The following is a 27,731-nucleotide window of genomic DNA, read 5'->3' as shown; positions in this document are numbered from 1 at the left end:
TAATCCCAATTCCACGTGACAGCTCTTCCCGAAGAAGAAATGGGTCTCTCCTCCCTGGGCCAAGTCGTGCCTCAGTTTCCCTCCAGTCAGAGGAGCGGGAGATGGGAGCCGGGAAGGAAGAAAGGAGAAGGGGGAGAGGGCGAGGAGGATCCGCGACTTCCTGGTCGGGAAGGAGAAGCTGGGGGAACCTGGCAGGCGGAGCCCACCCCTACTTGGGCGGGGCGGGGCTGCGGCTGCTGCTGGAACCCGAGCCTAGGAGGGAGGGAGCGCGGGTGGGAGGGCCAAATTGGGAGCCCCGCAGCTCCGAAGCTACCGGAGGCACTCTGCGCGCTCCCAGTCTGAAGTGACTATCCAGTGCTAAAGGGGGTACGCTGAGGACTCCAGAGGGTGAGTGCCTGGAAGGAGGAGGACCAGGAGGAGCAGGAAGGAGGAGGGAAGGACAAATGGACAGTGGACTATCAGAGCTGGAAGGGACTCTAGAGAGATCTTTTAGAATGAGTTTTCTTTTACGAAGACGAGACAGGTCCAGAGAGGGCAAGTCACTGGCCCAAGGTCACACGGCGAGTAAGAAGCAGAGAGGGCTCTTGCGCGGGAGGTGGCCTCTGCTGTCCCGGCACAGCCAGCCTTTATCCCCTTTTTCTCCCCCTTCCTCTCCTTCCCCTCCTCCAGGCTTCCTGGGTGTCCTGGCCCTCCAGCCCCGGGCTGGGCTCTCGGCTCCGCCTTTCGATGCGGGATGGAGTGGGGGGTCGCCAGATCTACGAGAGGAGGCGAGGAGGGAGGCAGTGCCACCAGACCAGGGCTGGGAGGGAAGTTTCCGCGCGCCGGGGGCGGGACAATGGGCGGGCCAGGGGGCGGGCCCTGAGCTGGACCAGGCGGGGCTGCAGGCCCCCCAGCCCCGGCCCAGAGGGCCCTCAGTCCCGGGAGCCGAGCAGGTAAGGGCTCCAGGGGTGGCCTCATGGAGTGGAGAGAGCCTGAGAATTGGAGTTGGAGGGTTTGGGTTCGAAAGCCGCCTCCGCTCTGGTTTACCAGCTGTGGGACTAAAGTCAAAGCCTTGCCCCTCTCTGGCCTCAGTCTCCCCATCTGCAAAGTACTGGGCCTGGAGTCCCTGATCTCCAAGGGCCGGCTCCGTAAGAGGGAGTTTGGGTCACGAGCGATCACTTCACTGAACAATCTTCCCCCCATCCCCCAGGCTGGCCTTGGCCCCAGCCTGGCCTGGCCTGAGCGGCCAGAGGCCAGTTGGGTAAACCTTTGGTCCTCAAAGCCGATGGGACGGCTCTTCCGCCACTTATCAGTGCCTGCATGCCGGAAAAGTCAGTAAGTAGCCGGGGCGTAGAGAGCTCAGACCCTGGAGGGACTTCCCCGAGTCATCCGGGCAGATTTATTTGTGGGGAGAAAGGAGGTTGGGACGCTCCTATCTTTTAAGATCTTCTGGGAAGGAAGCAAACACTGGCCAGAGCGCCTTGGGACAAAGTGGGAAATGGTGGCTTTAGAGTTAGCGGGTTTGGATTTGGAGTCCGGCTTCTGCCACTGCTCCTTGTGTGACCGTGGCCAAGTCCCTTTCCCTCTCTCGTCCTCAAATTCTTCCTTTGTAAAATGGGAAGAAAGAGGAGGAGGAGAGGGTCTTGAAAGTCCCTTTCAGATAGGAATCTAGGAACCCTGGAGCAGGTCTGGACACCTTGGGTCCCTGATTTAGTAGCTGCAAGCCCGCGGGACCCGAGAACTCTCATCCTTACCTCTTGGAATCTGCCGTGTTCCTTCCTGGCTGTGCTCAAACAATGCCTTCTGTGGCTAGAGGCTTTCCCTGGGACCCCCAGCTGCTAGATCATTCCCTCTGATAGTTACCTTGTAGCTATGCTGTTACATTGTATCTGCTCCGGCATGCCCCCACTGTTACATTGTATCTGTTACCTCAACAAACCACTCCCACTTTGTTACATTGTATCCACTCTGGCACTATGTATCTCCTCTGTTACATTGTATCTACTCTTGATGGCTGCAGATGGACCTTTCTGTGTGCCTTTAAAATGGGGGCTCCCAGTCCGTAGAGAGAGAGAGTCTTTTTTCACTTTGCTCCGTGCCTGGCTCACAGTAGTAAGTGCTTAATAATCATTCCTTGTCTTGCCTTGCCTTGCCCAAGTGCTTGTAGTTTTGCTTGCTTGTGCCTCAGTTGTCTCATCTCTAAAATGGGAGTCCCTTTCCCAGGGTTTTGGTGAGGAAGGGTCTTCCTACATCTTAAAGCCTGTGGAAATGAGCAGTGTTTATGTGAGCTGTTCAGATTTCCCAGGCTCCCTCCTGCTCCCTTTCCCTGTTGCCTCTCCCTAGTTCTTAGCCACAGGCATCCCTTGGTGGCCTGAGTGCCTTTTCTTAGACTTCTTTTCTATGACTCTGGGGCAAGGCGCCTCCTCTGAGGTTTGGCAGGGCCTTGAGGGGCCAGAAAAGCTGAGCTACCAGCTGGGAAAGGGAAAGATCCTGGAACTCTGAAAGAGGGGCAGCTCTTTGACTGGCCAGAGCTCCTGCTGGGGGAAAGAGGAGGGGTGGGAGGGGAGGTGGGGGATGGTCAGAGAGTCATGCTCTGAGATGAGGCTGGAGAACCTTTGATCCTAGATCAGCCAAGGCCTCCCAGCCCCACAGTTAGTGGCCTGGAAAGATCACTGATCTGGAAACAGGGGGCCTGAGATCACCCCCGCTCTCTTCTCCTTCTTTATTAACCATGTGGCTTAGCTTTGAATCCACTGGAATTTGGAGAAAAGAACGCTGTCTATATAGCCAGAATCTGGATTCAAATCTAATCAGCATTGAGACTTTGGGCAAGTCATTTCACTGAGCCTCAATTTTCTCCTCTATTAAATGGGGAGAAAATGAAGTTACTACTTGCATCATCTTGGGCAAGATATTTAACATTCTTCCTCAGTTTCTTCATCTGTGAAATGAGAGGATTGGACTAGGCTTTCCAACTCTAAATCTATGAGCCTTTATTCCTCTTCCATCTTAGATCCTAGCCCACGATGGTTCCAAAAGGCTATGCAAAGGCAAGAACAGCTTAATAAATAAATACTTTTATTTTATTTTAATAAATGATTTTAGATGAGGGAAATTATGTCCTCTTTTGAGGGAGAGATCACAGTAAAACCCTCTGAAGATGGTGGGGGGGCCTGTGATGGGGAGACCTGGAGATGTGGTGTAAAGCCTGGTGGCTGTTGACTTGAGGTTAAAAGACCAAGAATTGGGGGTGGAACCAAGATGGGGGCTTTGTAGGAGTGAAGGCTGAAACCCATCTGACAAGCTTTTCGAACCAATCTTTAAAAAGTGCCCTGAAATGTCAGGAGTCAGAAGACCAAGTATCCAGGCCCATTGTCGCTGCTCCCTTAGCTGAGTGAGGTTGGGCAAGTCATTTCCTCCACTGTAAAAAGAGGGCAGTGGACTGCTTGATTCTTAAAACCCCTCCTTCCTCCGGAGGATCCCAAAGGTCCCTTCCACCTCTAGGCCTCATGACTGTTTGGGAGGGAAGGAAACTGGCAATTCTCTCTGTGAATTCTGTTGACAAAGATAATCCATATTTGAATAATGATAGGAAATTGGGCTCTCCAAGCCTGCTTGCCTTTCACTCTACTGGGGAATTAGGGACTCGTGGAACAAAGAAAAAGCAGAGATGGAGGGGGAAAAAAAACCACTGAAAAGTTCACAAACACCATCTCAGGCTTTTAGTCATTTTCCTCTTAGAAAACTGAGATTTTTCTTAAAATGGCGTTGTATAGTCTTATGTAAAAATGGAATTTCCTCCCAGTGAATTCTGGGAAGGGCAAGGTTCTTGAGATGGGCAGGCCCTTTCTTTCCTCTCTGGGGCCTTGGTTAATGCTGCAAGCTCCCTCCTTTATGGGCTTTCAGGCTTGCAAGCACTGCCCCAAAAGTACCCGAGAGGGGATGAGAGGGCAAGTTCTATTATTGCCATCTTTTGAGAGAAACTGGTTGGATTGGAAAGATTCTAAGGTATAGTTTGGCTCTGACGTTCCCTGTTTTAAGCCCCCTCCCAGCCCTGACATTTCCTGTTCTAAGGCTCATCCAAGCTTCCTCTGTATGTATGGCAACTTATAAATCCTGTGTGGTGGTGATTTCCAAAGCATCAGTGTAAATGAAGGGGCCCATCCCTTCCCTCAGTGTGCAGAATCCCAGGTAAACATGCATCCCTGTGGAGGAAGAACCTCCATCTCCTTCCTCTCAGCCCCACCCCACCCCATTGACCAATCAGGTGTATGGTGGTTTAAAGGACCCTCACCTTTTGTCTTAGTCCCAATTCTAAGCATCTTAGTATCGCTTAGAAGACAGAAGAGAAAAAGCTTGGCAGTCAGGGTTAAGTGACTTGCCCAGGGAAGCTAGACAGCTAGGGAGTATCTGAAGTCAAATTTGAACCCAGGTCCTCTGGACTGTAGATCAAGTGCCCTACCCACTGGGCTACCCAGATGCCCCTGGTATATGCTTCAAGATAGCTTTTCTAGCAGTGGGGGTGGGGTTGAACTGAGCCATCCCCCTCCCTCTCACTTGGCCTGGAGGGAAGCATTTATGAAATGGCTGCCCAGGATCAGGACTCTGACCAAAAAACAGAGAAGCTAGCGTGCCTGGTCTTACCTTCATTGGTACTTGGCCCTAACCATGAAGTCAACAGCTAGGATCAAGCCTAAACAAAGCCAGGAAAGAGCCTGTGCCCTGGGGAAACGGAACTCATTTCAGGTCAATTTAACAAGCATTTATTAAGCACTTAACTAGGCACCAGCTACTGTGCTGAGTGCAGGTGATCCAGACCAAGATGAAACTTTCTCCTGCAGGGATGAAATGAATACAGATATCTGTTTATCTATCTGTCAGTCTATCTATCTATCTATCTATCTATCTATCTATCTATCTATCTATCTATCTGTCTGTCTGTCTGTCTGTCTGTCTGTCTGTCTGTCTATCTATCTATCTATCTATCTATCTATCTATCTATTGTCTGTCTGTCTACCTATCTATCCGTCTGTCTATCTCTTCATCTATCTGTCTGTCTGTTTCTGTCTGTCTGTCTATCTATCTATCTGTCTGTCTGTCTGTCTGTCTGTCTGTCTATCTATCTATCTATCTGTTGTCTGTCTGTCTACCTATCTGTCTGTGTGTTTATCTATCTATCTATCTGTCTATCTGTCTGTCTATCTATCTATCTATCTATCTATCTATCTATCTATCTATCTATCTATCTATCTGTTTGTCTCTGTCTATCTCTATCTCTCTGTTGTCTGTCTGTCTATCTGTCTGTCTATCTACTTATCTCTCTGAAGTTCCTAGCTGCTCCCTTTAGTTTTTCCACTCTAGGATGGGGAGGTTTTGCCCCTCATCAGTGAGCCCACAGCAGGATTAGCTGAAGGGCCCTCAGCCTTGCAGACCTGAGCCTGGGCACACACACAATCAACTTGGCAAAGCAAGGGCATCTGCCCAGCTTGTTGAGGGAGGAGCCAGAGCCCAGAGGCAGTGGATTCTAAGATGAACTGGGTTGAGACACAGTCAGACAAATGATCTAGTAGAAAGAGTCCTGGAGGCGGGTTCAAATCTTGCTTTAAAAAATAACTCTTACCTTCTGTCTTAGAATCAATACTGTGTATTGGTACTGTCATAAGGATGGAGAGGATTTGAGCATATGAGCAGGATCTGCAGAGAAGATGCAGATGCAGGAGAGAGATTCTAGAATGTGCGTGTGGAAGAGGAGACAGTTGCTGGGTTTGGGGCTGAGTCTTCTCTCTGGGGTTTTGACCTGAAGAGACTGGCTATTTCCCTGTGGCTATTTTCTACCTAGTTTTCCCCATCTACCTGCTGCTCTGTTATCCTGCTTCCCCGCTGCCTGGTTGATATCTACTGAGTTCCTGGTGATCCTGAACCATCTGGCATCTGATTGTGAGACCAGGCCTAGATCCTTTTGGATCTTGGACCTTATTTGGGCCCTATCAGGCTTACACAGACCCTTTCCCTAAAATCAGCAAAGGGGGGTTTAGTGTTAGGTTAGCCAAGGACAGGAATTGGGATTTTAGATAGTGAGGAGAGGAAGAGAGGAGTAAAATCACTCTGAAGAAATCTCTGTGAAGAGATATTTAGATCTGGGGTTTTTAGGTAGTCGGCATTAGATTAGGATTATCCAAACTTCCCTTTTCACCTTCCCTTGTTAAGAAATCCTCTCCATCTTTATAACAGTACCAAGGCAGAAGAGTGGTAAGGGCTAGACAATGGGAGTTAGGTGACTTGTCCAGGGTCACACAGCTAGGAAGTGTTTGAGGCCATATTTGAACCCTTCAGGACCTGCCATCTCTAAGCCTGGCTCTCAATCCACTGAGCCACTTAGCCGCCTCCCTCAAATCCTTCTTTTGATGGCTACTACCTTTGTGGTAGTCACATAACTTCTCAGGTCTCAGTTTCCTCAAGGGTAAAATGAAAGCCATTGATCTGGATGGCCCCTGAGGTCCCTTCTAGCTCTAAATCTATGATTCTCTTCTCTTCCATATCCTTCAGGGTGGTAGAAAGCAAAGGCTTTAGAGCTGGGAAGAATCAAATTAGAATCCTGGCTTGAGGAGCAGCACAGTGGATAGAGTACCAGTTCTGGAGTCAGGGGATATGGGTTCAAATCTGGCCTTTGAGACTTCTTAGATGTGTGACCTTGGGCAAGTCATTTAACCCTTGCCATTCTGTCTTAGAATTGATGCTGAGATGGAAAGTAAGGGTTTAAAAGGGGAAAAAAAAGAATCCTTGCTTAGACATCTTTACTATGAGATCCTGGGAAATCACGTGACCTCTCTGAGTCTCAGTTTCATCTGTACAATGGGGATAATAATAATAATACCTGCTTGACAGAATTAATATGAGGATAAAATCTATTTAAGGTGATTTGTAAGCTTCAAAGCCCTACACAAATGCCAGTAGTTCTGTGCTCAACTCTCCTCAGATTAGGCAGAAATGGACCCTTGAGTCATTCCATTTCTTGTCCTGATTTCTATCCATTAGCTGGCCTTGAGACAAGAATATCCTTAATGCTGGCTGGCCCCACCTGTCCTTTCTAGGCTGGAGAGATAAGCATGGAGGACAGCTTGTAGGAGGAAGCTGGGGAACCTAAGGAGGCCCAGTGTGTTTGTGTCTGTGGCAGGGGGGAGTAGGGAGAGTTCATTGGCTTTGAACTAAGAACCACAGAGGGTTCTTGGAATGAGGAGCAGAGCTGGAACCCAAGTCCTGAGAAGTGCTGGCCGATGGCGGCCTCTGACAGGCCCAGCAGCATTCCAGGAGCCTGGCCGCTGCTGTTTGACTTGTGGGAGCAAATTACCTGGCTTCAAGCCGCTGGTCTGGATGTCCTCAAATTGTCTTGGAAAGTGAGTGGCCAGGAGGGGGGCCAGGGAGCAGTGGAAGGAAGACTGGGCTTGGAGTCAGAGGTCCTAGGTTCGAATCCCAGCTCTCTGCTACTTATGACCTGTGCGCCTTTTGGCAAGCCACAGCCTTTCTCTTGACCTCAGTTTTCTTTGTAAAAAGGGGATGGGGGTTCTCAATAAGGTGATATCTAAGGTCCCTCTCAGCCCTGACATTCCCTGTTCTAAGCTCCCTCTTAGCCCTGCCATGCCCTGTTCTAAGCTCCCTCTCAGCCCTGACATTCCCTGTTCTAAGCTCCCTCTTAGCCCTGCCATGCCCTGTTCTAAGCTCCCTCTCAGCCCTGAAATTCCCTGTTCTAAGCTCCCTCTCAGCCCTGTTCTAAGATCCCTCTCAGCCCTGACATTCCCTGTTCTAACCTCTCTCTCAGCCCTGACATTCCCTGTTCTAAGCTTCCTCCCAGCCCTGCCTTGCCCTGTCTAAGCTCCCTCTCAGCCCTGCCATACCTTGTTCTAAGCTCCCTCCCAGCTCTGGAATGCCCTGTTCTAAGCTCCCTCTCGGCCCTGCCATGCCTTGTTCTAAGCTCCCTCCCAGCCCTGACATTCTCTGTCCAAGCCCCCTCTCTCACTCACAGCTCTGACAGTCTCTATCCTAAGAGCCTTCCTACTTCTGACATTCTGGGTTCTGAACCTCCTCCTAGCTCTGACAGGCTTCCTTCTAGGGCCCCATCCCCCCAGCTTAGAATATTCCAGGGCCAGTTAGCTGCCCTCATCCTATGATCCTATACATCAACTGAGGAGCCACTTTCCTAGGAAGTGGCCAAGTCCAGTCCCCAAGGCTTGACATAGAAGGGCTTCATGTGCCACTCTTGCTACCATTGACTCAGGGACTGGCTAGCACCTTTGCCCAGAACAAGTATGATCCCGTGTCCAATAAATAACCTTATTCCTCCCCACCCTGCCACCATACACTAGCTTTATGTAATAGACAGCACAGGTATTCATCTTCCCATTTTAAAGATGAAGAAGCTGAGATAAAGGATTTATGTAGGGTCGTGTGGCTTCTAAGCATCTGAAGTAGGATTTGAACCTAGATCTTCATGACTCCAGGTCTAGAGGTCTTCCTTTAGCCTAGGAGGAACCGTAAAGATCACTTCATACTCCAACTCCTTTTATAGATGAACAAACTGAGGTTCAAAGAAGAGAAGCATTGGTAGTAAATGGGAGAGGCAAGATTTGAACACAGGTCGTCTGAATCCAGATTAAAAAAAAAAATAGCTAGCTTTTATTAAGCACCTCATCTGTGCCAAGCACTATGCACCACCCTAACTCTGACCATGCAAAGTCACAATGATGTCATGAGTAGGGGAGAGACTGAGCTGGGCTCATCTTCAATATGGGGATGTGGCTTGTAGTTCCACTGTGAATCAGGGGCACAGCCAGTTAGGGACTCCAGCTTCCTCTTGGTTCCTTCTGAGTTCTGCTTTTTTGGGAAGGGCCCTAGAGTGGTCTGGGTGGATTTGAAATCATTCTAGGAGGTGATTTCCTGAAAGGAAATGGTGTCAAGGTACAGTGTAGGTCATAGAAGCCTGAAAGCAGTGTCTTCTGGGGCCAGGATGAACACATCATTTTATTTATATTTCCTTGAACTAAGCCTAGTGGCAGTCCGGCCATTTGCTCATTAATGGACTGCTTGTTAGGGCTCTGTGGCAGTGAGTAACGGGAACTGCCCTTTCCTTCCAGGCTACCTGGGGACAAAGGGTTCCTGTCTCCCCAGTTGTGGGTGTATGCCTCACACAGGGTGGAGTGGACAGAAGGTTGGTGTTCACTGACCACAGACAGACCTTTCTCCAGCCAGGGGTTGGTGATGTCACTGCCTAGCTTTGTTCCAAACTGTTAGACTGACTAGTGTGAGGATGGGACTAATGCAGCAATCACAATTTCAGGAAACATGATAATAATTAATAGTAATAATAATTGTTATTTATTTATATATTACTTTCCAGGATTTTTTTGAACCTCCTGGTAGCCCTGTGAGCAAAGGACAATGGGCGCTCTTGTTCCCATCTTGTGTTTGAGGAAAATGAAGTTTAGAGGGGGAATGTGACTTGTCTAAGGCCACACAGCAAGTAGGTGTAGGAGACAGAACTTGAAACCAGAGGCATCTGAGCAATTTATTTACACTCTGGTTTGGGGGTTATGGCTCTTCCTTTCAAGGCCATTTTCATTTTACAAAGTATGAAAAGGAGAGGGCAATCTATAACCCAACCCAATCGACCCGATTCAATGTACTCCAACCCAGGCTAATCCCAACCAGTGTGGCCCATTCTAACTCACACCAGGTCATCCGATCCAATCTCTTTGAGCTCAGCCCAATCCAATGGAATTTTAGCTAATCCAAGTCATCCCACCAAACTGACTCAACTAGTCCAGTGAAACTCAACCAATCCAGTCTCATCCAACCTAACCCAACCCAAGGCAGCCCAATACTACCCCCATCCATTCTAACCAACCCAATCTGATCCAGGCCAGTTTGTCTACTCTAACCCAACCCAATCTAACATCCCAACCCAATCATTTCTAACCTTGTCCTGATCCAATACAACTCAATCTAATCTAACCCAAACTAGTCCAGTAGATCAGTTATACTGGAATCAACCAACTAATTCTATCCCATCTATTCCAACCTAACCCAATCTGATCCAGTCCAATCCAACTCATCCTAGCTTAATCTAATCCAGTCTCTAATCCAGACTGGACCAAATCCAATGTAACCTTAGCGATTCCAACCCATCTCACCAACCTAATCCAAACTCATCCAAAGGGATTCAGCCCAACTCAAACCAACCTGATCTCATCCAACCTATCCCAATCCAACTGAAACCTATCAGTTCTATCCCACTTCTGGGACAGAATCTTAAAAAATATTTATTTATACATATTTTCATTTATTTGTTTATGTAATGTTTTAATTTAATTTTAATTTTTTAACAAAAGAATGGATAGACTGTGATTTTATTGCTTGAAGGAGAATCTGTATTGATACCCATTCACAAAAATATTGAAGTAATGGGGGCAAGCTGAGTGGCTTGTGGATTGAAAGCTTGTCTAGAGACAGGAGGTCCTGGGTTCAAATCTGAACTTAGATACTTCCTAGCTGTGTGACCCTGGGCAAGTCACTTAACCCTGACTGCCTAGCCCTTACTGCTCTTCTGCCTTGGAAACAATACACAGTATTGATTCCAAGATGGAATGGAAGGGTTTAAAAAATAGATAAACAATATATAAAATAAACAACAAAAATAAACAAAAAATCAATAAATAATAGATTAAAAACAGATAAAAGAATAACAACAATAAAATGCCTTTAAAAAGTTGGTTTTTGAATTTAATTCAACTTTTGGTACCTGGTTTGTTTGGTATTTCAGGCCCCAGTCCAATATGATTCTTCCCAGTCTAACAGTCCACTCTCCCCTGACCCAGGCCAGCCCAATGTAGTGCAATGCAACACATCTTTATTAAATGCTCTCCTTGTGGAAGGCACTGGGAACATAGGATGAAAAAGGAAAATAGTCCCTTGCTCTCAAGGATCTTAGAGTCTGTTGCAGGAATACAATCTCTAATAACTAAGTGAATTGGGAAAGAGTCCCCATAGGAAACTGGAGCTCAAGTTGAACTTGGAAGAGAATTAGAGGTTGCAAGGGGGAATACATTCCAGGCATAGGGGAGAGCCAGTGGAAAAGCTAGAGGCACAAAATGGGAGTCCTAAATTCAGGGAACAGCAAGGAAGCCAGTTTGACTGGAACAGAGGTCAAACGCTAGGCCAAATGCATCCCCTCTAAACTCCCGAGTGCATTCCGAACCAGATTAGATTGTAGTTGGGAGATAGTTAACAAAAGAAATCAAAATACAATAAACCATAGATAATGTGAATTTGTGGTTTTCTAAGTCAATATGCAGCCTGCGTTGATAAGCTTCTATTTGAGTTTGACACCACTGAACTAGAACATTGTATACACAAAGGAAAGTTAGACCAGAGGCTCTAACTCTTCTGGTTTGTATTTTATCCTAGAATACAGGAGTTGAAGTTTCTTGAATGAGGAATTGGCATGGTTAGATCTGAGCTTTAGGAAGATTATTTTGGCCCCTGGGATGGAGGATGGATTGAAGAGGGAAGAGAGAGGAGGAGGCCAGAAGTACACTTAGGAAATGTGAATAGTCCAGGCGAGAGACTAGGAGCTCCGGGGGAAGGCTGTGTGAATTGAGAAAAGGGAAGTATATTGTGGGGATGGAGACATGGGACTTGGCAACCGACTGAATATGGAGATCAGGGGTGAAAGATGAATCTTTCTTCTTTTTTCTTTTTCTTCTTTCTTCTTCTTCTTCTTCTTTCTTCTTCTTCTTCTTCTTCTTCTTCTTCTTCTTCTTCTTCTTCTTCTTCTTCTTCTTCTTCTTCTTCTTCTTCTTCTTCTTCTTCTTCTTCTTCTTCTTCTTCTTCTTCTTCTTCTTCTTCTTCTTCTTCTTCTTCTTCTTCTTCTTCTTCTTCTTCTTCTTCTTCTTCTTCTTCTTCTTCTTCTTCTTCTTCTTCTTCTTCTTCTTCTTCTTCTTCTTCTTCTTCTTCTTCTTCTTCTTCTTCTTCTTCTTCTTCTTCTTCTTCTTCTTCTTCTTCTTCTTCTTCTTCTTCTTCTTCTTCTTCTTCTTCTTCTTCTTCTTCTTCTTCTTCTTCTTCTTCTTCTTCTTCTTCTTCTTCTTCTTCTTCTTCTTCTTCTTCTTCTTCTTCTTCTTCTTCTTCTTCTTCTTCTTCTTCTTCTTCTTCTTCTTCTTCTTCTTCTTCTTCTTCTTCTTCTTCTTCTTCTTCTTCTTCTTCTTCTTCTTCTTCTTCTTCTTCTTCTTCTTCTTCTTCTTCTTCNCTCCTTCTCCTTCTCCTTCTCCTTCTCCTTCTCCTTCTCCTTCTCCTTCTCCTTCTCCTTCTCCTTCTCCTTCTTCTTCCTTCTTCCTTCTCCTTCTCCTTCTCCTTCTCCTTCTCCTCCTTCTTCTTCTTCTTCCTACTTTTGCTCCTTCTCTTAGATCCTCAACTCAGGGCTTGGGGGGATTTCTGGATGCACTCACTTGCAAGCTTTGTGAGACTCCTGGCAGGCATTCTGAAATCCTTCCCCCCTCCCCCCCCCAGCCTCATCATCGCCCCTCTCTCCTCCGGCTTTGCCCAGCCTCCCTACTCTCCTGCCTCATCGATCTCCGCAAAGCCTTCACTGCCTCCCTGGCTTGCTGGGGCAGCCCTCTGCTCAGCCAGTAAGCTCACGGCTCTCTCTCGGTGTGGCATGCATGGTATGGCTCGGATCCCGGTGAGTCACCCCCACAGAATAGCAACGTTGCTTCACGGAGCTGGGAGCGGGGCGCCGGGCAGGGCCCTGTTTGTGTTGGGCCGGCCCCTCTCCAAAGGTGCACTGGGAGGCCGGGCCGAGTCAGGCAGGGGCACACACACAGAAGCTCTGTGTGGAGCAGCCGCATTTGGGGAGAGCACAGGATGTCCCAGAGCCTGGGCTGCGGGTGGGGTGAGGAGGGATCTCTGTAACGGGCGACTCAGGACAAACAGCTTCTGTGTCTGAGCAAACAGGAAGCCTAACAGGGCGGGCAGAACCTGAGCCCCACTAGGTAAATAAGCTTGAGGGCCCAGGAAGGAAAGGCAATCTGGGCTCAGGAATGGCGTGATCCTGCTTCCACCAGCCTCCTGCCCAGCCCCGAGAGGAGCCTCCCAGCTCTCCTCATCCCTGGCTCCTGGGCCAGCTTGGGTCCATCCTTCCAGGGAAGTCATCATCGCCTATTAACCAGCATTGGGAAAGCATCTTCTGTGTGGTTTACACTGCCTTGCTCAGTGCTAGGGAGGCTGCCCTGGAAGTGACCATCCAGGCTCTTGGGGGGCAGCTGGTTTCCCTGGGGGAGGCAGAGAGCCCAACTCAGGTGAGCAGCAGCCTTCTTTTTGTTTTAAACCCTCACCTTCTGTCTTAGAATCAACACTGTGTATTGGATCCAAGGCAGAAAATCAGAAGGGGCTCAGTGATTGGGATGAAGTGACTTGCCCAGGGTCACACAGCTAGGAAGTGTCTGAGACCAGATTTGAACCCAGGTTCTCCCATCTCTAGACCTGATGCTTGATCCACTGTGCCATCTACTTGTTTTTCTCTGAGATCTTTCTTTTTCTTTGTTCTTCTTTTTTAAAAATCCTTATCTTCTGTCTTAGAATCAATCCTAAGTATTAGATCCAAGGCAGAAGAGCAGTCAGAGCTCATTAATTGGGGTTAAGTGACTTGTCCAGGATCACACAGCTAAGAAGTGTCTGAGGTCATATTTGAACCCAGGACCTCCATCTCCAGGTCTGATGCTTGATCCACCATGCTGTCTACTTGCCTCTCTCTGTGATCTTTCTTCTTCTTCCCCCCACCCCTTTTTAAAAAACCCTCACCTTCTGTCATAGAATCAATATTGTGTATTGGTTCTAAGGCAGAAGAGTATGGTAAGGGCTCAGTAACTGGGGTTAAGTGACTTGCTCAAGGTCACACAACTAGGAAGTGTCAGAGACCAGATCTGAACCCAGGACCTCTCTATCCACCGAGCCACCCATCTTTCAGAGAACACTTTTTTTTTTTTTTTGCCAGTTCTGCAGGAGCCTGGGCTGTGGCTCATTTGGAACAGCTCTGTTGAGCATGAGCTGCTCCCTCCTGTTGGGGCCCCATCTCCAGCAGTGAGCCTGGCTGTCCACCTGGACAAAGGTCCACGTCCCTTAGTGTGAGCCTGGCCCTAAGAGGAAGGGCCCTGAGCTCTCCAGCATCCTCTCTGGTCCGGCTGCTGGGGCTCCAGGCGTGTCAGAACTTGCCCCCAATTTAAGGAGCTTTTCTCCATGACGTCACGAGGAGAGGGATTTCAGAGATCCCTGCCAGCATCACCAGGAGATCAAGCAAAATCTGATGCTTACTTGTGGAGGACAGGCAGCTCCTCCTGGGCTCCGAGTGGAGGCAACGGGCGAAGCAGTCTCAGACCGGAGCCCCCATTCACCAAAGCCTGCAGAGGTCCTCAGACTCACGAGGACACCAGCAATAAGGACTCCAGTGCCACGAGCTGCTTAAGGCCTGTGAAATGGTTTATGGATGTGATCTCCATTGATGGTCCCAAGAACCGTGAGAGGAGGGTACCGCCAGCCTCCATTTAGAGGTGGAACGCCTGGCCCAGGGCCAGCCAGCTGCGGGGACCGAGGAGGGACTTGGATCCCTTTTGTTGTTCAGTTGTGTCTGTCTCTGTGACCCCATTTGGGTGGTTTTTTTCTGCTTAAAAAAATTAAATGAAATGACAAGCCCTTACCTTCTGTCTTAGAACTGATACTAAGTGTGGTTCCAAGGCAGAAGGGCGGTAAGGGCTACGGCTTTAATTGGGGGTCAAGTGACTTGCCCAGGGTCACCTAGCTAGGAAGTGTCTGTGCTATATTTGAACTCAGGACCTCCCATCTCTAGGTCTGGCTCTCAATCTACTGAGCTACCCAGCTACCCCTATTTGAGGTTTTTTGAGGCAGAGGACTTGGAGTGGTTTGTTATTTCTTTCTCCAGCCCATCTTTCAGATGAGGAAATGGAGGTAAATATAGTAAAGTGACTTGTTCAGAGTCATACAGCTAGTAATTGTCTGAAGTCAGATTTGAACTCTGGTTTTCCTAACCAGGTCTGGTGTTCTATCCACTACATTGCTCCTGGGGTCATAGTAATATAGACTTAGAACTAGAAGGGACCCTAGTGATCAAGTCCAACTCCCTGATTTTACAGATGGGGAAATTGAGGATCAAAGAGGTTACAGGATTTGTCCTGGTCTATGGAGCTCCTATGTCAGAGACAGGATTTGAACTCAGGTCTAGTTCTGTGTTCTTTAAGCTACATCACTTAGCTGCCTAATAATAAACATAATAACTTAAGATTATAAGAGGGCTCTGTACTTTACAAAGCACATTTTATATTATTTATCTCACTTCAAAGTTCCAACCTCTTGGTGAGGGAGTACAAATCCTGTTAGGGCCATTTGACAGGTGGGAAGACTGAGCTACCCATGAACATATATGGTTGCTGTGGAGTCCTTAGAGCTTGGTTAGATGTGGAAGAAGCCAGCCATCACCCGCCGTCCTCCCATGGGAAGTCTTCTGATGAAAAGTTCAACATTCTTGCCATTACACGCCGTCTCCCATATTTACATGGGGAAACATGTCTTGTTTCTATGTAGCTGTCATGTTTTCTCCGATACTGGACTGGGTACTCCTTGAGATCAAGGATGATCTTTTTTTTTAAACCCTTAACTTCTGTGTATTGGCTCCTTGGTGGAAAGAGTGGTAAGGGTGGGCAATGGGGGTCAAGTGACTTGCCCAGGGTCACCCAGCTGGGAAGTGGCTGAGGCCGGATTTGAACCCAGGACCTCCTGTCTCTAGGCCTCAAGGATGATCATTTGCTTTTCCCTATATCCATTGCAGCTTAGCCCAATGCCTGACACGGTCACTGTCGATCATTTGTTCCCAAAGAGGACCAGTCATATCCTGAGTGATGACTTGTTTGGGACGTTGGATTCCAATTGAGGCAGAGTTGACCAAAGTCATCAGCTTCAGTGTCTCTCATCTAAGTCCAGTGGCAGGACAAAAGTCAGGATGGCTGGTGATGGCTGGCTTCTTCCACATCTAACCAAGCTCTAAGGACTCCACGGTGCCTACTTTGGTTGCCTTCATAGCTGTTGGAACATCTTGACGTGTTTAGTGTAGACACTGGGGCCAACAAGGTTAAACGACTTGCCCAAGATCTCACAACTAGCAAGTGTCCGAGGTTGGATTTGAACTCAGGAAGAGGAGTCTTCTGGATTCCAGGCCAGGCACAATCCAGTGCTCTACCTAGTTGCCCATTATTATAATTATATATAATAATAATATTATAATAACAAATATAATAGTTATATACAATAACATTATAATGATGAATATAATATAGTAATTATATACAATAATATTACAATGATAAATATAATAGTATAATATAATATAACATCATAATTATATAATATTATAATAATAAAGATAATGATATAATATAAAGTCATTATAATGATTAATATAACATAGCATAATAATTGTGTATAATATAATATGATGACATAATGATAAATATAAAACTACATGCTAATTATATGTAATAATATAATAATAAATATACTATAATAATAATATATAATAGTTATTGTAGATGTGACCTGGGGAAGGCTTAACCTGAGCTGGGATCCAGACCCTTCTCCCCCAGTGCCAGATCCGGGTGCTCACTAGGTGTTTGAACCAGGGTAGTTACAGTGGAAAAAAGCGAGTCTTGCCTTTGCCATGTTCTACTTGTGTAGCTTTGGAAAAGTCACTTTCCTGGGCCTCCCTCAGTTTCCTCATTTGTAAAATGAGAAGTTTGGACCAGATGACCTCTGAGGTTCCCCATGTTGGACTCCCCCACTTTGGGATGAGATATGGGATGGAACAAGCTCTTTCCCCTCAAAGTTGCCTTGAGGCTGGAGTTCCTGCTTCCCTAACCCTGGTTTGCTCTTCCAGAGACTGGTTAGGCTGGTTTCTGGCCCCAGGGCACGAGTCAACTTGGTGACTAGATTTAGCAGTGAAACGGAATGGAGGAAGAGGATGTCAACAAGCAGAGGAACTGATGCGAAGGTCAAGTTGAGGTTTTTTTCCAAGATGGTGGCTCTTAAACTTTTCCATGTGATCCCCAAAGGGGTCTCCTTGGAGTCTTCCACCCCATTCCAGTCATCTGATGACTTGTGTTGACATCATGCCTTCATCTCTAGAGCAGTGGTTCCCAAACTTTTTTGGCCCACCGCCCCCTTTCCAGAAAAAAATATTACTTAGCCCCCTGGAAATTAGGAAACTATTTATTGAACTCAGAGTAGAATGTAATACAAAAAAAGGTGGCCATCACCGCCTCCCTGGATGGCTGCAGCACCCACCAGGGGGCAGTGGCGCCCACTTTGGGAATCATTGCTCTAGAGCCTCCGGTCACAGGTCTGAAGCTGGAAGGGAGGCCACTGAGTCCAACCCTCTCATTTTACCAGGAGAAACTAAGGCTCAAGAGTCTTGGTAAACATTTGTCATTTGAACTTGAGAAGAACCCTGCAAGATAAGAGTCGTTGTCCTCATTTTATAGATGCAGATATGGAGCCTCACAGAATGACTTGCTCATGATCAAGGAATCATGGGATTGAATTTATTATTGATATTATCTAGAGCTAGAAAATATCTCAGGCCATCAAGTCCAACCCATTCATTTTATAGATGAGGAAAAAGAGACCCAACTAAGTCATATGACTTGCTCAAGGTTGTCCTCTGGGTCCCACTGGCTCTCACATGGCTCTTCTCTGTTGTTGTTCACTCATTTCAGCCTTGTCATACTCTTCACGACCCTATTAGGAGTTTTCTTGGCAAAGGCCCTGGAGAGATTTGCCATTTCCTATTCCGGCTCATTTTACAAATGAGGAAACCGAGGCAGGCAGGGTTAGGTAACTTACTCAGGGTCACACAGCTAGTAAGTGTCCAGCACTCTATCCTCTGAGCTACCTAGCCGCCCTGCTCTTCTCTAACATAGCATAATCGTGGGAGACATCTTTTGCTAGTCATTGGAGGAGGAGGTGATCTTCCTTGACTTATCGTAAGAGACACTCAAGAAAAGGAATCATTGATTGAGCTGGGAAGAAAAACTCAGCAAGTGCCCGGAAAAGATACCCCCTATGAAACTTGGACTAGGAAAGAGGTTCTTATCTCTCCACTTTCTGCAACCCCACCCTAGGGACCAAGGAACTCCCACATTCTAGTTTGAAAGAAATTATCCTGATCTTCTAGATCGGGAACTCATAATTCTAGATCTGGACAAACATTGGTCTAGGTCAAGAACCGCTCTTCTAGGTTCTAAGTTCATCTGAATATGGTGAAAAATTATGCAAGGTAGTCCGTGCGATTTGAGTTCAAATTCAATCTCAGACACTTACTAGCTGTTTGAAACTGGGCAAGTCATTTAACCCTGTTGGCCTCAGTTTCCTCATCTGTCAAATGAGCTGGAGAAGGAAGTGGCAAATCACTCCAGCATTTTTGCCAAGAAAACCCCAAATGGGATCACGAAGAGTCAGACACGATTAAACCTGACTGAAATATAACAACAACAACAATTCTCCGGGCATTCCTCAGCAGAATGAGGGGAGAAGTTGACTGAGTTGTCAGGAAGCTGTGTTATATCCCTACTTCCACCACTAAGAGGCTGTGGGACCTTAGACTTCCCCTTTCTGCAAAGAAAGTCTTAATTTCCTCTTCTGTAAAAAGAAGTTGAATGGAATGCTTTCTAAAGGCTCCTCAAGGCTCTGACCTTCAGTAGTCCTTGTTCTAAGATCTGCCCTGTGCTCTGGGCACATATGGCCACTAGTAGAACATCTTCTAGATCAGTGATTGGCAAACTTTTTAAAGAGGGGCCAAAAGAAAGGAAATGCTCATCTGTCCTTCTGTTTCTAAGGCAACTCTTTCAAAGTTTCATTGTACTGTATCCTACTCATTGTATTTGTCAGATTAGGAATAATGTCGGAGGTGGATAGAGCATTTCAGGGGGCCCGCATGTGGCCTGCCCACTGTAGTTTGCCCATCACTATTCTAGATCATAAACACTTAGAAGGCAGCGACAGAGATTTTATACAGTGATCAGCACCACACCACATTCAGTAGGCACTTAAAATATTGTTGGTGACAGAGAATTCGGAATGACTTGTATAATCTCCCAGAGCTAATAGGTGGCAAAAGATAGGATTTGAACCCAGGACTTCAGTGTACTGAGTCTTTGGTCTTTCCCTTCTAGCCTGGAGATTCTGTAATTCTGTCTCTTCTTGTTGTTAATTACATGATTCTGAGCCCACATGTGGGGATGACCATAATCACACCCATATGTATACGTAAACATCCATTCACGAGCTCTCTCTCTCTCTCTCTCTCTCTCTCTCTCTCTCTCTCACACACACACACACACACACACACACACAGCTAAGCTGTCATTTGGCTCCAGTGTGGAATGTAAAATTACATGGTTGGAGGACTGATTTGAACAAGAAATAATCTAGTCCCTAACCACAGCTGACATGGCTCAGCTTGGAAGACAAGGGAGTTTTCAAGGACTCAGAGCTCCCTTCAGTGACCTGTTTCTGCATCAGGCAGTTGAGCTGTAAACACTGATTAAGTTCCTACTATGTGCCGGGCTCTAGTGTCCTAAGCTCTGGTGAGTCTTCTTCAGGACTAGCTCAGTACCAAGAGCCCCCAGGTTTGACTTACCCATCTCTATTGCTGAACAGTGTAGATGGCAGTGATAGATGCTGTAGATGGTGGGGTAGATGCCAGCTCCAAGATGGAAGGGCAGCAGTTTCTCATTTGGGTGCCATCGTTACCCCATGACTTTGACCTGTTTGATTCTTTTGGAATAAGCTCTATTTTTCCAGTCAGTCCTTGAGAGATAACATGGAAAAGTGAGCATTGTTAGTCTTGAAGACAGAGGAGTCCTGAGTTCAAATCTAACCTTATATACTCACCAGCTATGGAACCTTAAGCAATAATAATAATAATAATAATAATAATAATAATGTTGTTGTTGTTGTTGTTGTTGTTGTTGTTGAGTCATGCCTGAGAGATCTGTAACTACATTTGGGGTTTCCTTAGCAGAGGTATTGGAGCAATTTGTCATTTCTGTCTCAGCTCATTTTGCAGATGAGACAACTAAGGTCATGAGGTTTAGGTGACTTGCCCAGGGTCACAAAGTTAGGATAGTGGAGTGGTTTGCCATTTCCTTCTCCAGGTCATTTTACAGATGAGGAAACTGAGGCAGACAGGGTTAAGTGATTTGACCGGATCACACTGCTAGTGTCTGAGGCTTAAAAAAGCTACTATGTTGGCCAATATGGCAGCAAAGGAAAGTGACAAATGTTGGTGGGGATGTAGCAAAATTGAGACACTAATACACTGCTGGTGGAGTTGTGAATTGGTCCAACCATTCTGGAGGGCAATTTGGAACTATGTCCAAAGGGTGTTAAACGACTGCCTGCTCTTTGATCTAGCCTTACCACTTCTGGGTTTGTATCCCAAAGAGATAATAAGGAAAAAGACTTGTACAAAAATATTTATAGCCGCCCTCTTTGTGGTGGCAAAAAATTGGAAAATGAGGGGGTGTCCCTTGACTAGGGAATGGCTGAACAAATTGTAATATCTGATGGTGATGGAACACTATTGTGCTGAAAGGAATGATGAACTGGAGGGATTCCATGTGAACTGGGAAGACCTCCAGGAAGTGATGCAGAGTGAAAGGAGCAGAACCAGGAGAACATTGTACACAGAGATGGATACCTGGTAGCATGATTGAATGTGATGGACTTCTCTACTAGTAGCAATGCAATGACCCAGGACAATTCTGAGGGACTTATGAGAAAGAAAACTATTCACATCCAGAGAAAGAACCATGAGAGTGGAAACACAGAAGAAAAACATAGGATCGATCACGTGGTTCGATGGGGATAGGGTTGGAGTTTTGGCATTAAAAGAACACTATTGCAAATATGAATAATATGGAAATAGATTTTGAACAATGACATGTGTAACCCAGTGACTTGCCCAGGGCCACACAGCTAGGAAGTATCTGAGACCAGATTTGAACTCAGGACCCCCCCATCTCTAGTCTTGGTTCTCTATCCACTGAGCCATCCAGTTGCCCCCTCAAACACCAGTTTTTTACAATTTATTTAATTAATTAATTTAGAATATTTTTCCATGATTATATGATTCATGTTCTTTCCCTCCCCTTCCCCCACTCCTGAAGCCAATGAGTAATTCCACTGGGTTTTACATGTGTCATTGATTAGGACCTATTTCCATGTTGTTGATAGTTGCATTGGGGTGATCATTTAGAGTCTACATCCCCAATCATATCCCCATCAACCCATGTGATCAAGCAGTTGTCAAATGCCAATTCTTAATAATAATAATAATAATAATAATAATAATAATAATTGTCAAAGAGTTTTACAGGTATCATCTCATTTGATCCTCAGGAAAATCCTTTAGTGCTATTATTATTATTATCCCATTTTTCTAGTTGAAGGAGCTGAGGCAGAGGTGAAGTGACTTGCGTAGGGTTTCACAATTAGTAAGTGTTTAGCACAGGATTTGAATTCAGGTCTTTCTGGTTCCGGTGCTCTCTATAAATAGGATCATCGATTTAGGGGGGGGGGTGGAGCTATTGAATTTAACCTCCTCATTTTACAGTTAAGGAAGCCAAGGCTCAGAGAGACTTGCCTATAGTCACGGTGCTAATAAATATCAATACTGTGATTCAAAGTCAAGTCTTTGGACTCTGATTGTCCTTCAGATATACCATGGAAGGCCAGTCTTTGCGTAGAGTTTAATATATGGTAGAGTAAGCCCTGTAAGAGTGGCAAAGCAGGGGGCAGCTAGGTGGTTCACTAGAGAGTCAAGCCTAGGAACAGGAAGTCTTGGGTTCAAGTCTGACCTCAGATACTTCCTAGCTACCCTGGGCAAGTCACTTGACCCCACCTCCCCCATTTCCTTGCTCTTACTGCTCTTCTGCCTTGGAACTAATAGACAGTGTTGATTCCAAGACAGAAGGTAGGGGTTTAATAATAATTTTTAAAAGAGTGGCATAGCAGGAGTCTTGGGCTGGAGCAATCATGGTAGGCTCCCTGGAGGATACAGGATTTGTTTTGGACTGGGAAGGATGGGGATGATTTGGAGAAGCAGAGAAGAGTGGCGAGTATATTCTAGGGAGGGAAGGATGGTGGTATGAGAGGCATCAAAAAAAAAAAGCATGAGGCATCAAAGAGCTCTAGCTTTGGAGCCAAAGGTCCTGGGTTCAAATCCTGACTGTGCCACTTGTTGCCATTGTGACCTTGGGAAAATAACCTCTAATGATAATACTAGTAATAATGAGCCTTTCTGTGGTTCTCGGTTTATGGGACATTTTAGGAACATTATCTCATTTGATTCTCACCATAATCCTGTGTGTTAGGTTCTATTATTATCTCTATTGTGCAGATGAGGAAACTGAGGCACTGAGTGATTAAGCAACTTGTCTAGGTTCAAACAGCTAGTATATATTTGAGTTAGGTCAGCTAGGAAGTGCCTGAGCTCAGGTCTTCTTGGTCTGAAGTTCCGGATGGTAACCACGTAACCATAGGTATCCTTTGGCTTTGGGCATCCTCCTCCAAAATGAGGAAATGGAGCTCTTCCAGCTCCATATTTACAAGTCTATGAGCCTAAAGGGCAGGTAGGTGATTCAGTGGATAGAATGCTTGGCTTGGAGTCAGGAAAACCCGAGTTCAAATCTGATCTCAGGTGCTCACTAGCTGTGAGACCTTGGACAAGTCACTTTACTCTGTTTGCCTCATCTGTAAAAAGGGCTGGAGAAATAAATGGCAAACCATTCCAGTAGCTTTGCCAAGAAACCCCTCCCCCCCCCAAAGGGGTCAGATATGATGGAAAATGACTGAACCGCAACAAAGGGCCATCAGTGTGGTTGAGAAGAAAGGGTGTTGGTCCTGGAGACTGAGGTCCTGTGTTCAAATCCCTTCCTGCCTTGTGATCTGGGCAAATCAGTTTATTTCCCTGGGACTCAGTCGCCTCATCTGTAAAATGAAGTGGTTGGTCTGGATGCCCTCTGAGGTCCCTCCCAATTCCAGATCTAGGTTTATAGGTGGGGACGAACCTCGTGTCTGAGCAGGATGGTGAAGAAGCCAGTTTGTTTGAAGCCACTGGTGGGTATGTGTATCACAGAGCAGTGAGTAGCTAGAGACTGACCGCGGCCCCCATGGGAAGGGCCTCAGGGACCTCCTCACTTTACGGAGAAGGCAAAGGACCTGCAGGCAGGACAAAGATCCAGGGGTAGAAATTGCAAGAAGACGAGTGTTGGTTTGAAGCCGAGGAGAGCTTCCCAATCTTGAGAGGTAGCCCAGAGCAGGATGGGCTGCCTCAGGAGGGGGCAGGAGATCTCTCTGAGTGGACTACAAGGACCTCAAGTGAATGCTGGACTTTGTAGATGGACATCCTGATCACACTAAATGGCTTCTCATGTCTCTTCTGTCTCAGACATTCTGGGATTCCAACCTGGCCAAGCTCAAACAGGCACTAATCACTGAGCCAAGACCCCAGGTTCTCTGATGTCAGCGTCCAATGGGTTTTGTGTTCTGACTGAAGATTTTGGTTGCTCCTATTGCAGGGAAGTCATTGGGGCTTTGGAGTTGTGGTGGCACTGACAGGGGAAAACAGGGATTTTGGTCCCTGGGCTGGAGGCAGTTAAAGAGGCTTTTTCCTTGGAAGTTATCTAGAGTGATCTTAAGATCTGAACATTATCTCTGATTATATAGCAGTTGTATCTTGCTTTTAAGCTTAAAATTTTAATTCTTATTTTCTGTCTTAGGATTAATACCAAGTATTGGTTCCATGACAGAGGAATGGTAAGGGCTAGGCACCTGGGGTAAAGTGATTTGCCCAGTCACACTTCTTCTTCTTCTTTTTTTTTTTTTTTAACCCTTAACTTCCGTGTATTGGCTCCTTGGTGGAAGAGTGGTAAGGGTGGGCAATGGGGGTCAAGTGACTTGCCCAGGGTCACACAGCTGGGAAGTGGCTGAGGCCGGATCTGAACCTAGGACCTCCCCGTCTCTAGGCCTGACTCTCAATCCACTGAGCTACCCAGCTGCGCCCCCAGTCACACTTCTTGGAAGTATCTGAGACCAGATTTGAACCAGAACCTCTCTATCCACTGAGCTACTTAGATATCTGTGTCTTGATTTTTATATAACATGTTCTTTTAATACTTATAAATAAGGCATATAATCATTCAAAAAATTCAGGATCAAATCAATCCACAATCTCTATCAAGTGCCTACTATGTGCAGGTGTTGTGTGAGGTAGTGCGGATACCAAGACAAAAATTAAACAACCTCCACCTTTGAGGAGCTTATATTCTACCCAGGATTTGATCAAGGAATCCATCAATCAGAAAACTTTTATTAATTGCTTCTTATATTAAGGGCAGCTAGAGTGCTGAGCGTGGAGTCAGATAGACTCATCTTTCTGAGTTCAAATTTGTCCTCAGACACTTCCTAGCTGCATGACCCTGGGCAAGTCACTTAATCCTGTTTGCCTTGGTTTCCATTATCTATAAAATGAGCTGAAGAAGGAAATGGTAAACCACTCCAATATCTTTGCCAAGGAAACCCCAAAGGGGTTACAAAGAGTCCGATGTGACTGCAAGATGACAGAACAATAGCAGAACGTACCAGGCATTGAGCTAAGCACTTGGACACTTATTAGGTAGGTGAACCTGGGCAAGTCACTTAACTGCTGCCTTCCTCAGTTTCCCCATTGATAAATGGAGATAATAATAATATTATATAATAACATATTATATAACATGTTATATAATAACATATTATATAACATGTTATATAATAATATTATTATATAACATATTATATTATAATAATATTATAACAATAGCAACTATGTGAAGATCCAACGAGATACTATTTGTTAAGCACTTAGCACATTTCTTGGCACATAGAAGGTGTGTAATAAATGCTTGTACCTTTCCCCGTTCCCTTCCTGCTCCTGTGGGTTATCTGCTGCTTTTCTAACAGGCTCCCCTCCTGGCTGGGTCCTTCATGATCCTCCCTCTCTCCCTTCTCTCCCCTGGAGTGCGTCTTGGCTCTCCAGTGACCCGGGGGCTCAGCACTTTCTCTTCTTGGCCACCACAGGGCAAAGAAAGCCAGATGATTTATTTATGACTGTGTATGTTCGTGTGTGGATTTTTCATGGAGAAGAGTGTGACCTGGGAAATGTCTATGTGCAGAGTAAGAAAAACAAGCAAAGGATTTTTCAGAAGAATCCCCAAATACCGAGGAGGGGGAGGTTTTCTGAAACTCCAGGAAATTTGCACCCAGCGCCAAGCTGTCCAACCAAGAGGATGCATTCTCTCTGGGCTGTGGTCCACCGAGGGCTGCCTGCCCCTGACCTTGGCTTGGGCCCCCTCCCTGCAGGTGGGCCACGAGGGTGGCACCTAGTGGTCAAGGAAGGATGTGGGCAGGTCCAAAGGTTCTAGGCCTGGCTGGGGCCTTTGAGTTCACCCAGTTGATCTCCTTATTTCACAGATGATGAAACTGAGGTCAAGTGGCTCGACCAAGAAGTTTTTTGTTTTGGGGGCATTTTTTGGGATTTGGGTATTTATTGAGGGTTGGGGAAGGGGGACTGACTCCCACTATGGAAATTCCCTTCCCTGATGCAGATCAGCAACTCATTTGTAACTTCTAATCTTAGAGACTTGTTTGGAGTGCTTAGGAACTGAGTGATCTGTCTAGAGCTCCACAACCAATATCAGCCAGAGGCAAGACTTGAACCCAGGTCTTTCTGACCCAGAGGATGGCCTCCTAACCATGCTTCCTTTGTCATCTTTCAGATCAGTCATGTCTGACTCTTTGTGACTCCATTTGGCATTTTCTTGGCAGAGGAACTAGAGTGGTTCCCATTTCCTTCTCCAGCTTATTTTACAGATGAGGAAACTGAGGCAATCAGGGTGCAGTGACTTGCCCAGTTACAAAGCTGTTAAGGGTCTGAGATAGGATTTGAATCCAAGACTTCTTGTCTCCAAGTTCAGTGCTCTATACTATATGCTAAGATACCTGTCGTCTCCCTCATTTTATGCCTGGGGAAACTGAGTCCTAGAGAAGTTTTAATTCACCTAAGGTTGCCAAGTTAGCTTCAGAATCAGTATTTGGTGAAGTGACTTGCTCAGGGTCACACAGCTAATAAGTGTCTAAGAATGAATTTGAACTCAAGTCTTCCTTCTCCAAATTGTGGAGATTAAAATTAATATGTAAAATACTAAATATTATATTTGTGAATATTTTATTAATAATAAACTAACAGAGACCTAACTAAAAGATTACTCACCAGCCCTCTCCCAGGAACAAAAGAGGAAGAGGGAGGAGTTAGAGCCAAATATAAAACCATAACGTGACCACACAAATGTGGAGGCGCAGGAGAGATTAAAGGGTATTCTGGGAAAACTAAGGGACTTATGGGGGATGAAGTTCAAGGTTCAAAATCTCCATTTATACACACTCAATTTACAGATGAGGAAACTGAGGCAAACAGGGCTAAGTGACTTGTCCAGGGTCACCTAGCTAGTAGGTATTTGAGGTCGGATTTGAACTCAGGTCTTCTGCCTCAAAGCCCAGTACTCTATCCACTGAGCCACCTAGCTTCCCCAGAATCAGTATTTGAACCTGGGATGGTATGGCATGTTCTAGGTTCTCTGACTCTGAATCTACTTGCCCATTCCTGGCTCCCTGGCTTGTCCCCTCTCCTTGTCAAGCATCCCAGTCGTGGGGGCTTTCAGCGTGGGTCCTGGGTGGGCGAGGGGGGAGCTGAGCTTCCGTGCTCTCGATGCTGGCACCCCTCAGTGTGTCCTGGCACTTGGGCTGGGCTCCTGCGGTCACTCAGTATTTATAGGCTCTCTCAAAGAGGGGCCTGTTCTTGCCTGCTCCCAGGGCTGGGCCAGCCCAACCACATCTGGCCCGTGATTGAAGTCCCCTCTAATTACAAGGGTCTCTTTGAGACGGCGCTCGGCTCTCGTCCCCGCGTCTGCAGACGGGGGCTGCCCGGGTGCAGGGCTGTCCGCTCGGCCCCTCGGCGCCCTCCTGGGGGGGCCTGGCCTTCCCCACAGCACAGTCTCTGCAGAGTCCTGGGTGGCCCTAGTCTGGCCCTCCCTGATGAGGAACGTTAGTTCTCCACCCCTCGAAGATGCTTTTCATCCCCCACCTCCACCTCCGCTCACCTTTCTCTCTCCTCTCTCGCAGAGTCAGCCAGCTGTGGGAGGAAGCCGGGGCCAGACATGACGGATCCCGAAGACCCCCCCAGACCCAGCCCCGGGGGGACGAGCGAGCCCCCCGGGGAGGAGAGCCTACCTCCCGGAGAAACGTTCCCCCTCTCCTCCTTGGCCAACCTCTTTGAAGGAGAAGATGGTTCTCCCTCGGCAGGAGGGGAGCCGAGCCGCAGCCCGCCCGCCCAGGGGGATGCCCGGCAGAACCTGCGCATGAAGTTCCATGGGGCGTTCCGCAAGGGCATGCCCAACCCCATGGACCTGCTGGAGTCCACCATTTACGAGTCCTCCGTCGTTCCCGGTCCCAAGAAGGCCCCCATGGACTCCCTCTTTGACTATGGTACCTATCGCCACCACCCCAGCGACAACAACAAGTGGCGCAGAAAGAAGATCATAGAGTAA

At 46.6% G+C, this 27,731-nt stretch overlaps 1 protein-coding gene across 1 annotated transcript; it reads left to right on the top strand.

Annotated features, from left to right (window-relative positions):
• Nucleotides 1-27,731, top strand: LOC123256909 (transient receptor potential cation channel subfamily V member 4-like). Its single transcript, XM_044685465.1, has 2 exons — nt 1-387; nt 27,307-27,731. Exon 2 carries the CDS (start codon nt 27,342-27,344, stop codon nt 27,729-27,731), a length of 390 nt encoding a protein of 129 aa, XP_044541400.1. The 5' UTR covers nt 1-387; nt 27,307-27,341.

This window comes from Gracilinanus agilis, chromosome 1, assembly GCF_016433145.1.
Source record: "Gracilinanus agilis isolate LMUSP501 chromosome 1, AgileGrace, whole genome shotgun sequence".
Classification (NCBI taxonomy): Eukaryota; Metazoa; Chordata; class Mammalia; order Didelphimorphia; family Didelphidae; genus Gracilinanus; species Gracilinanus agilis.
The sequence above is the reverse complement of the archived record's forward strand: the minus strand, read 5'-3'. Positions and strand labels throughout refer to the sequence as shown.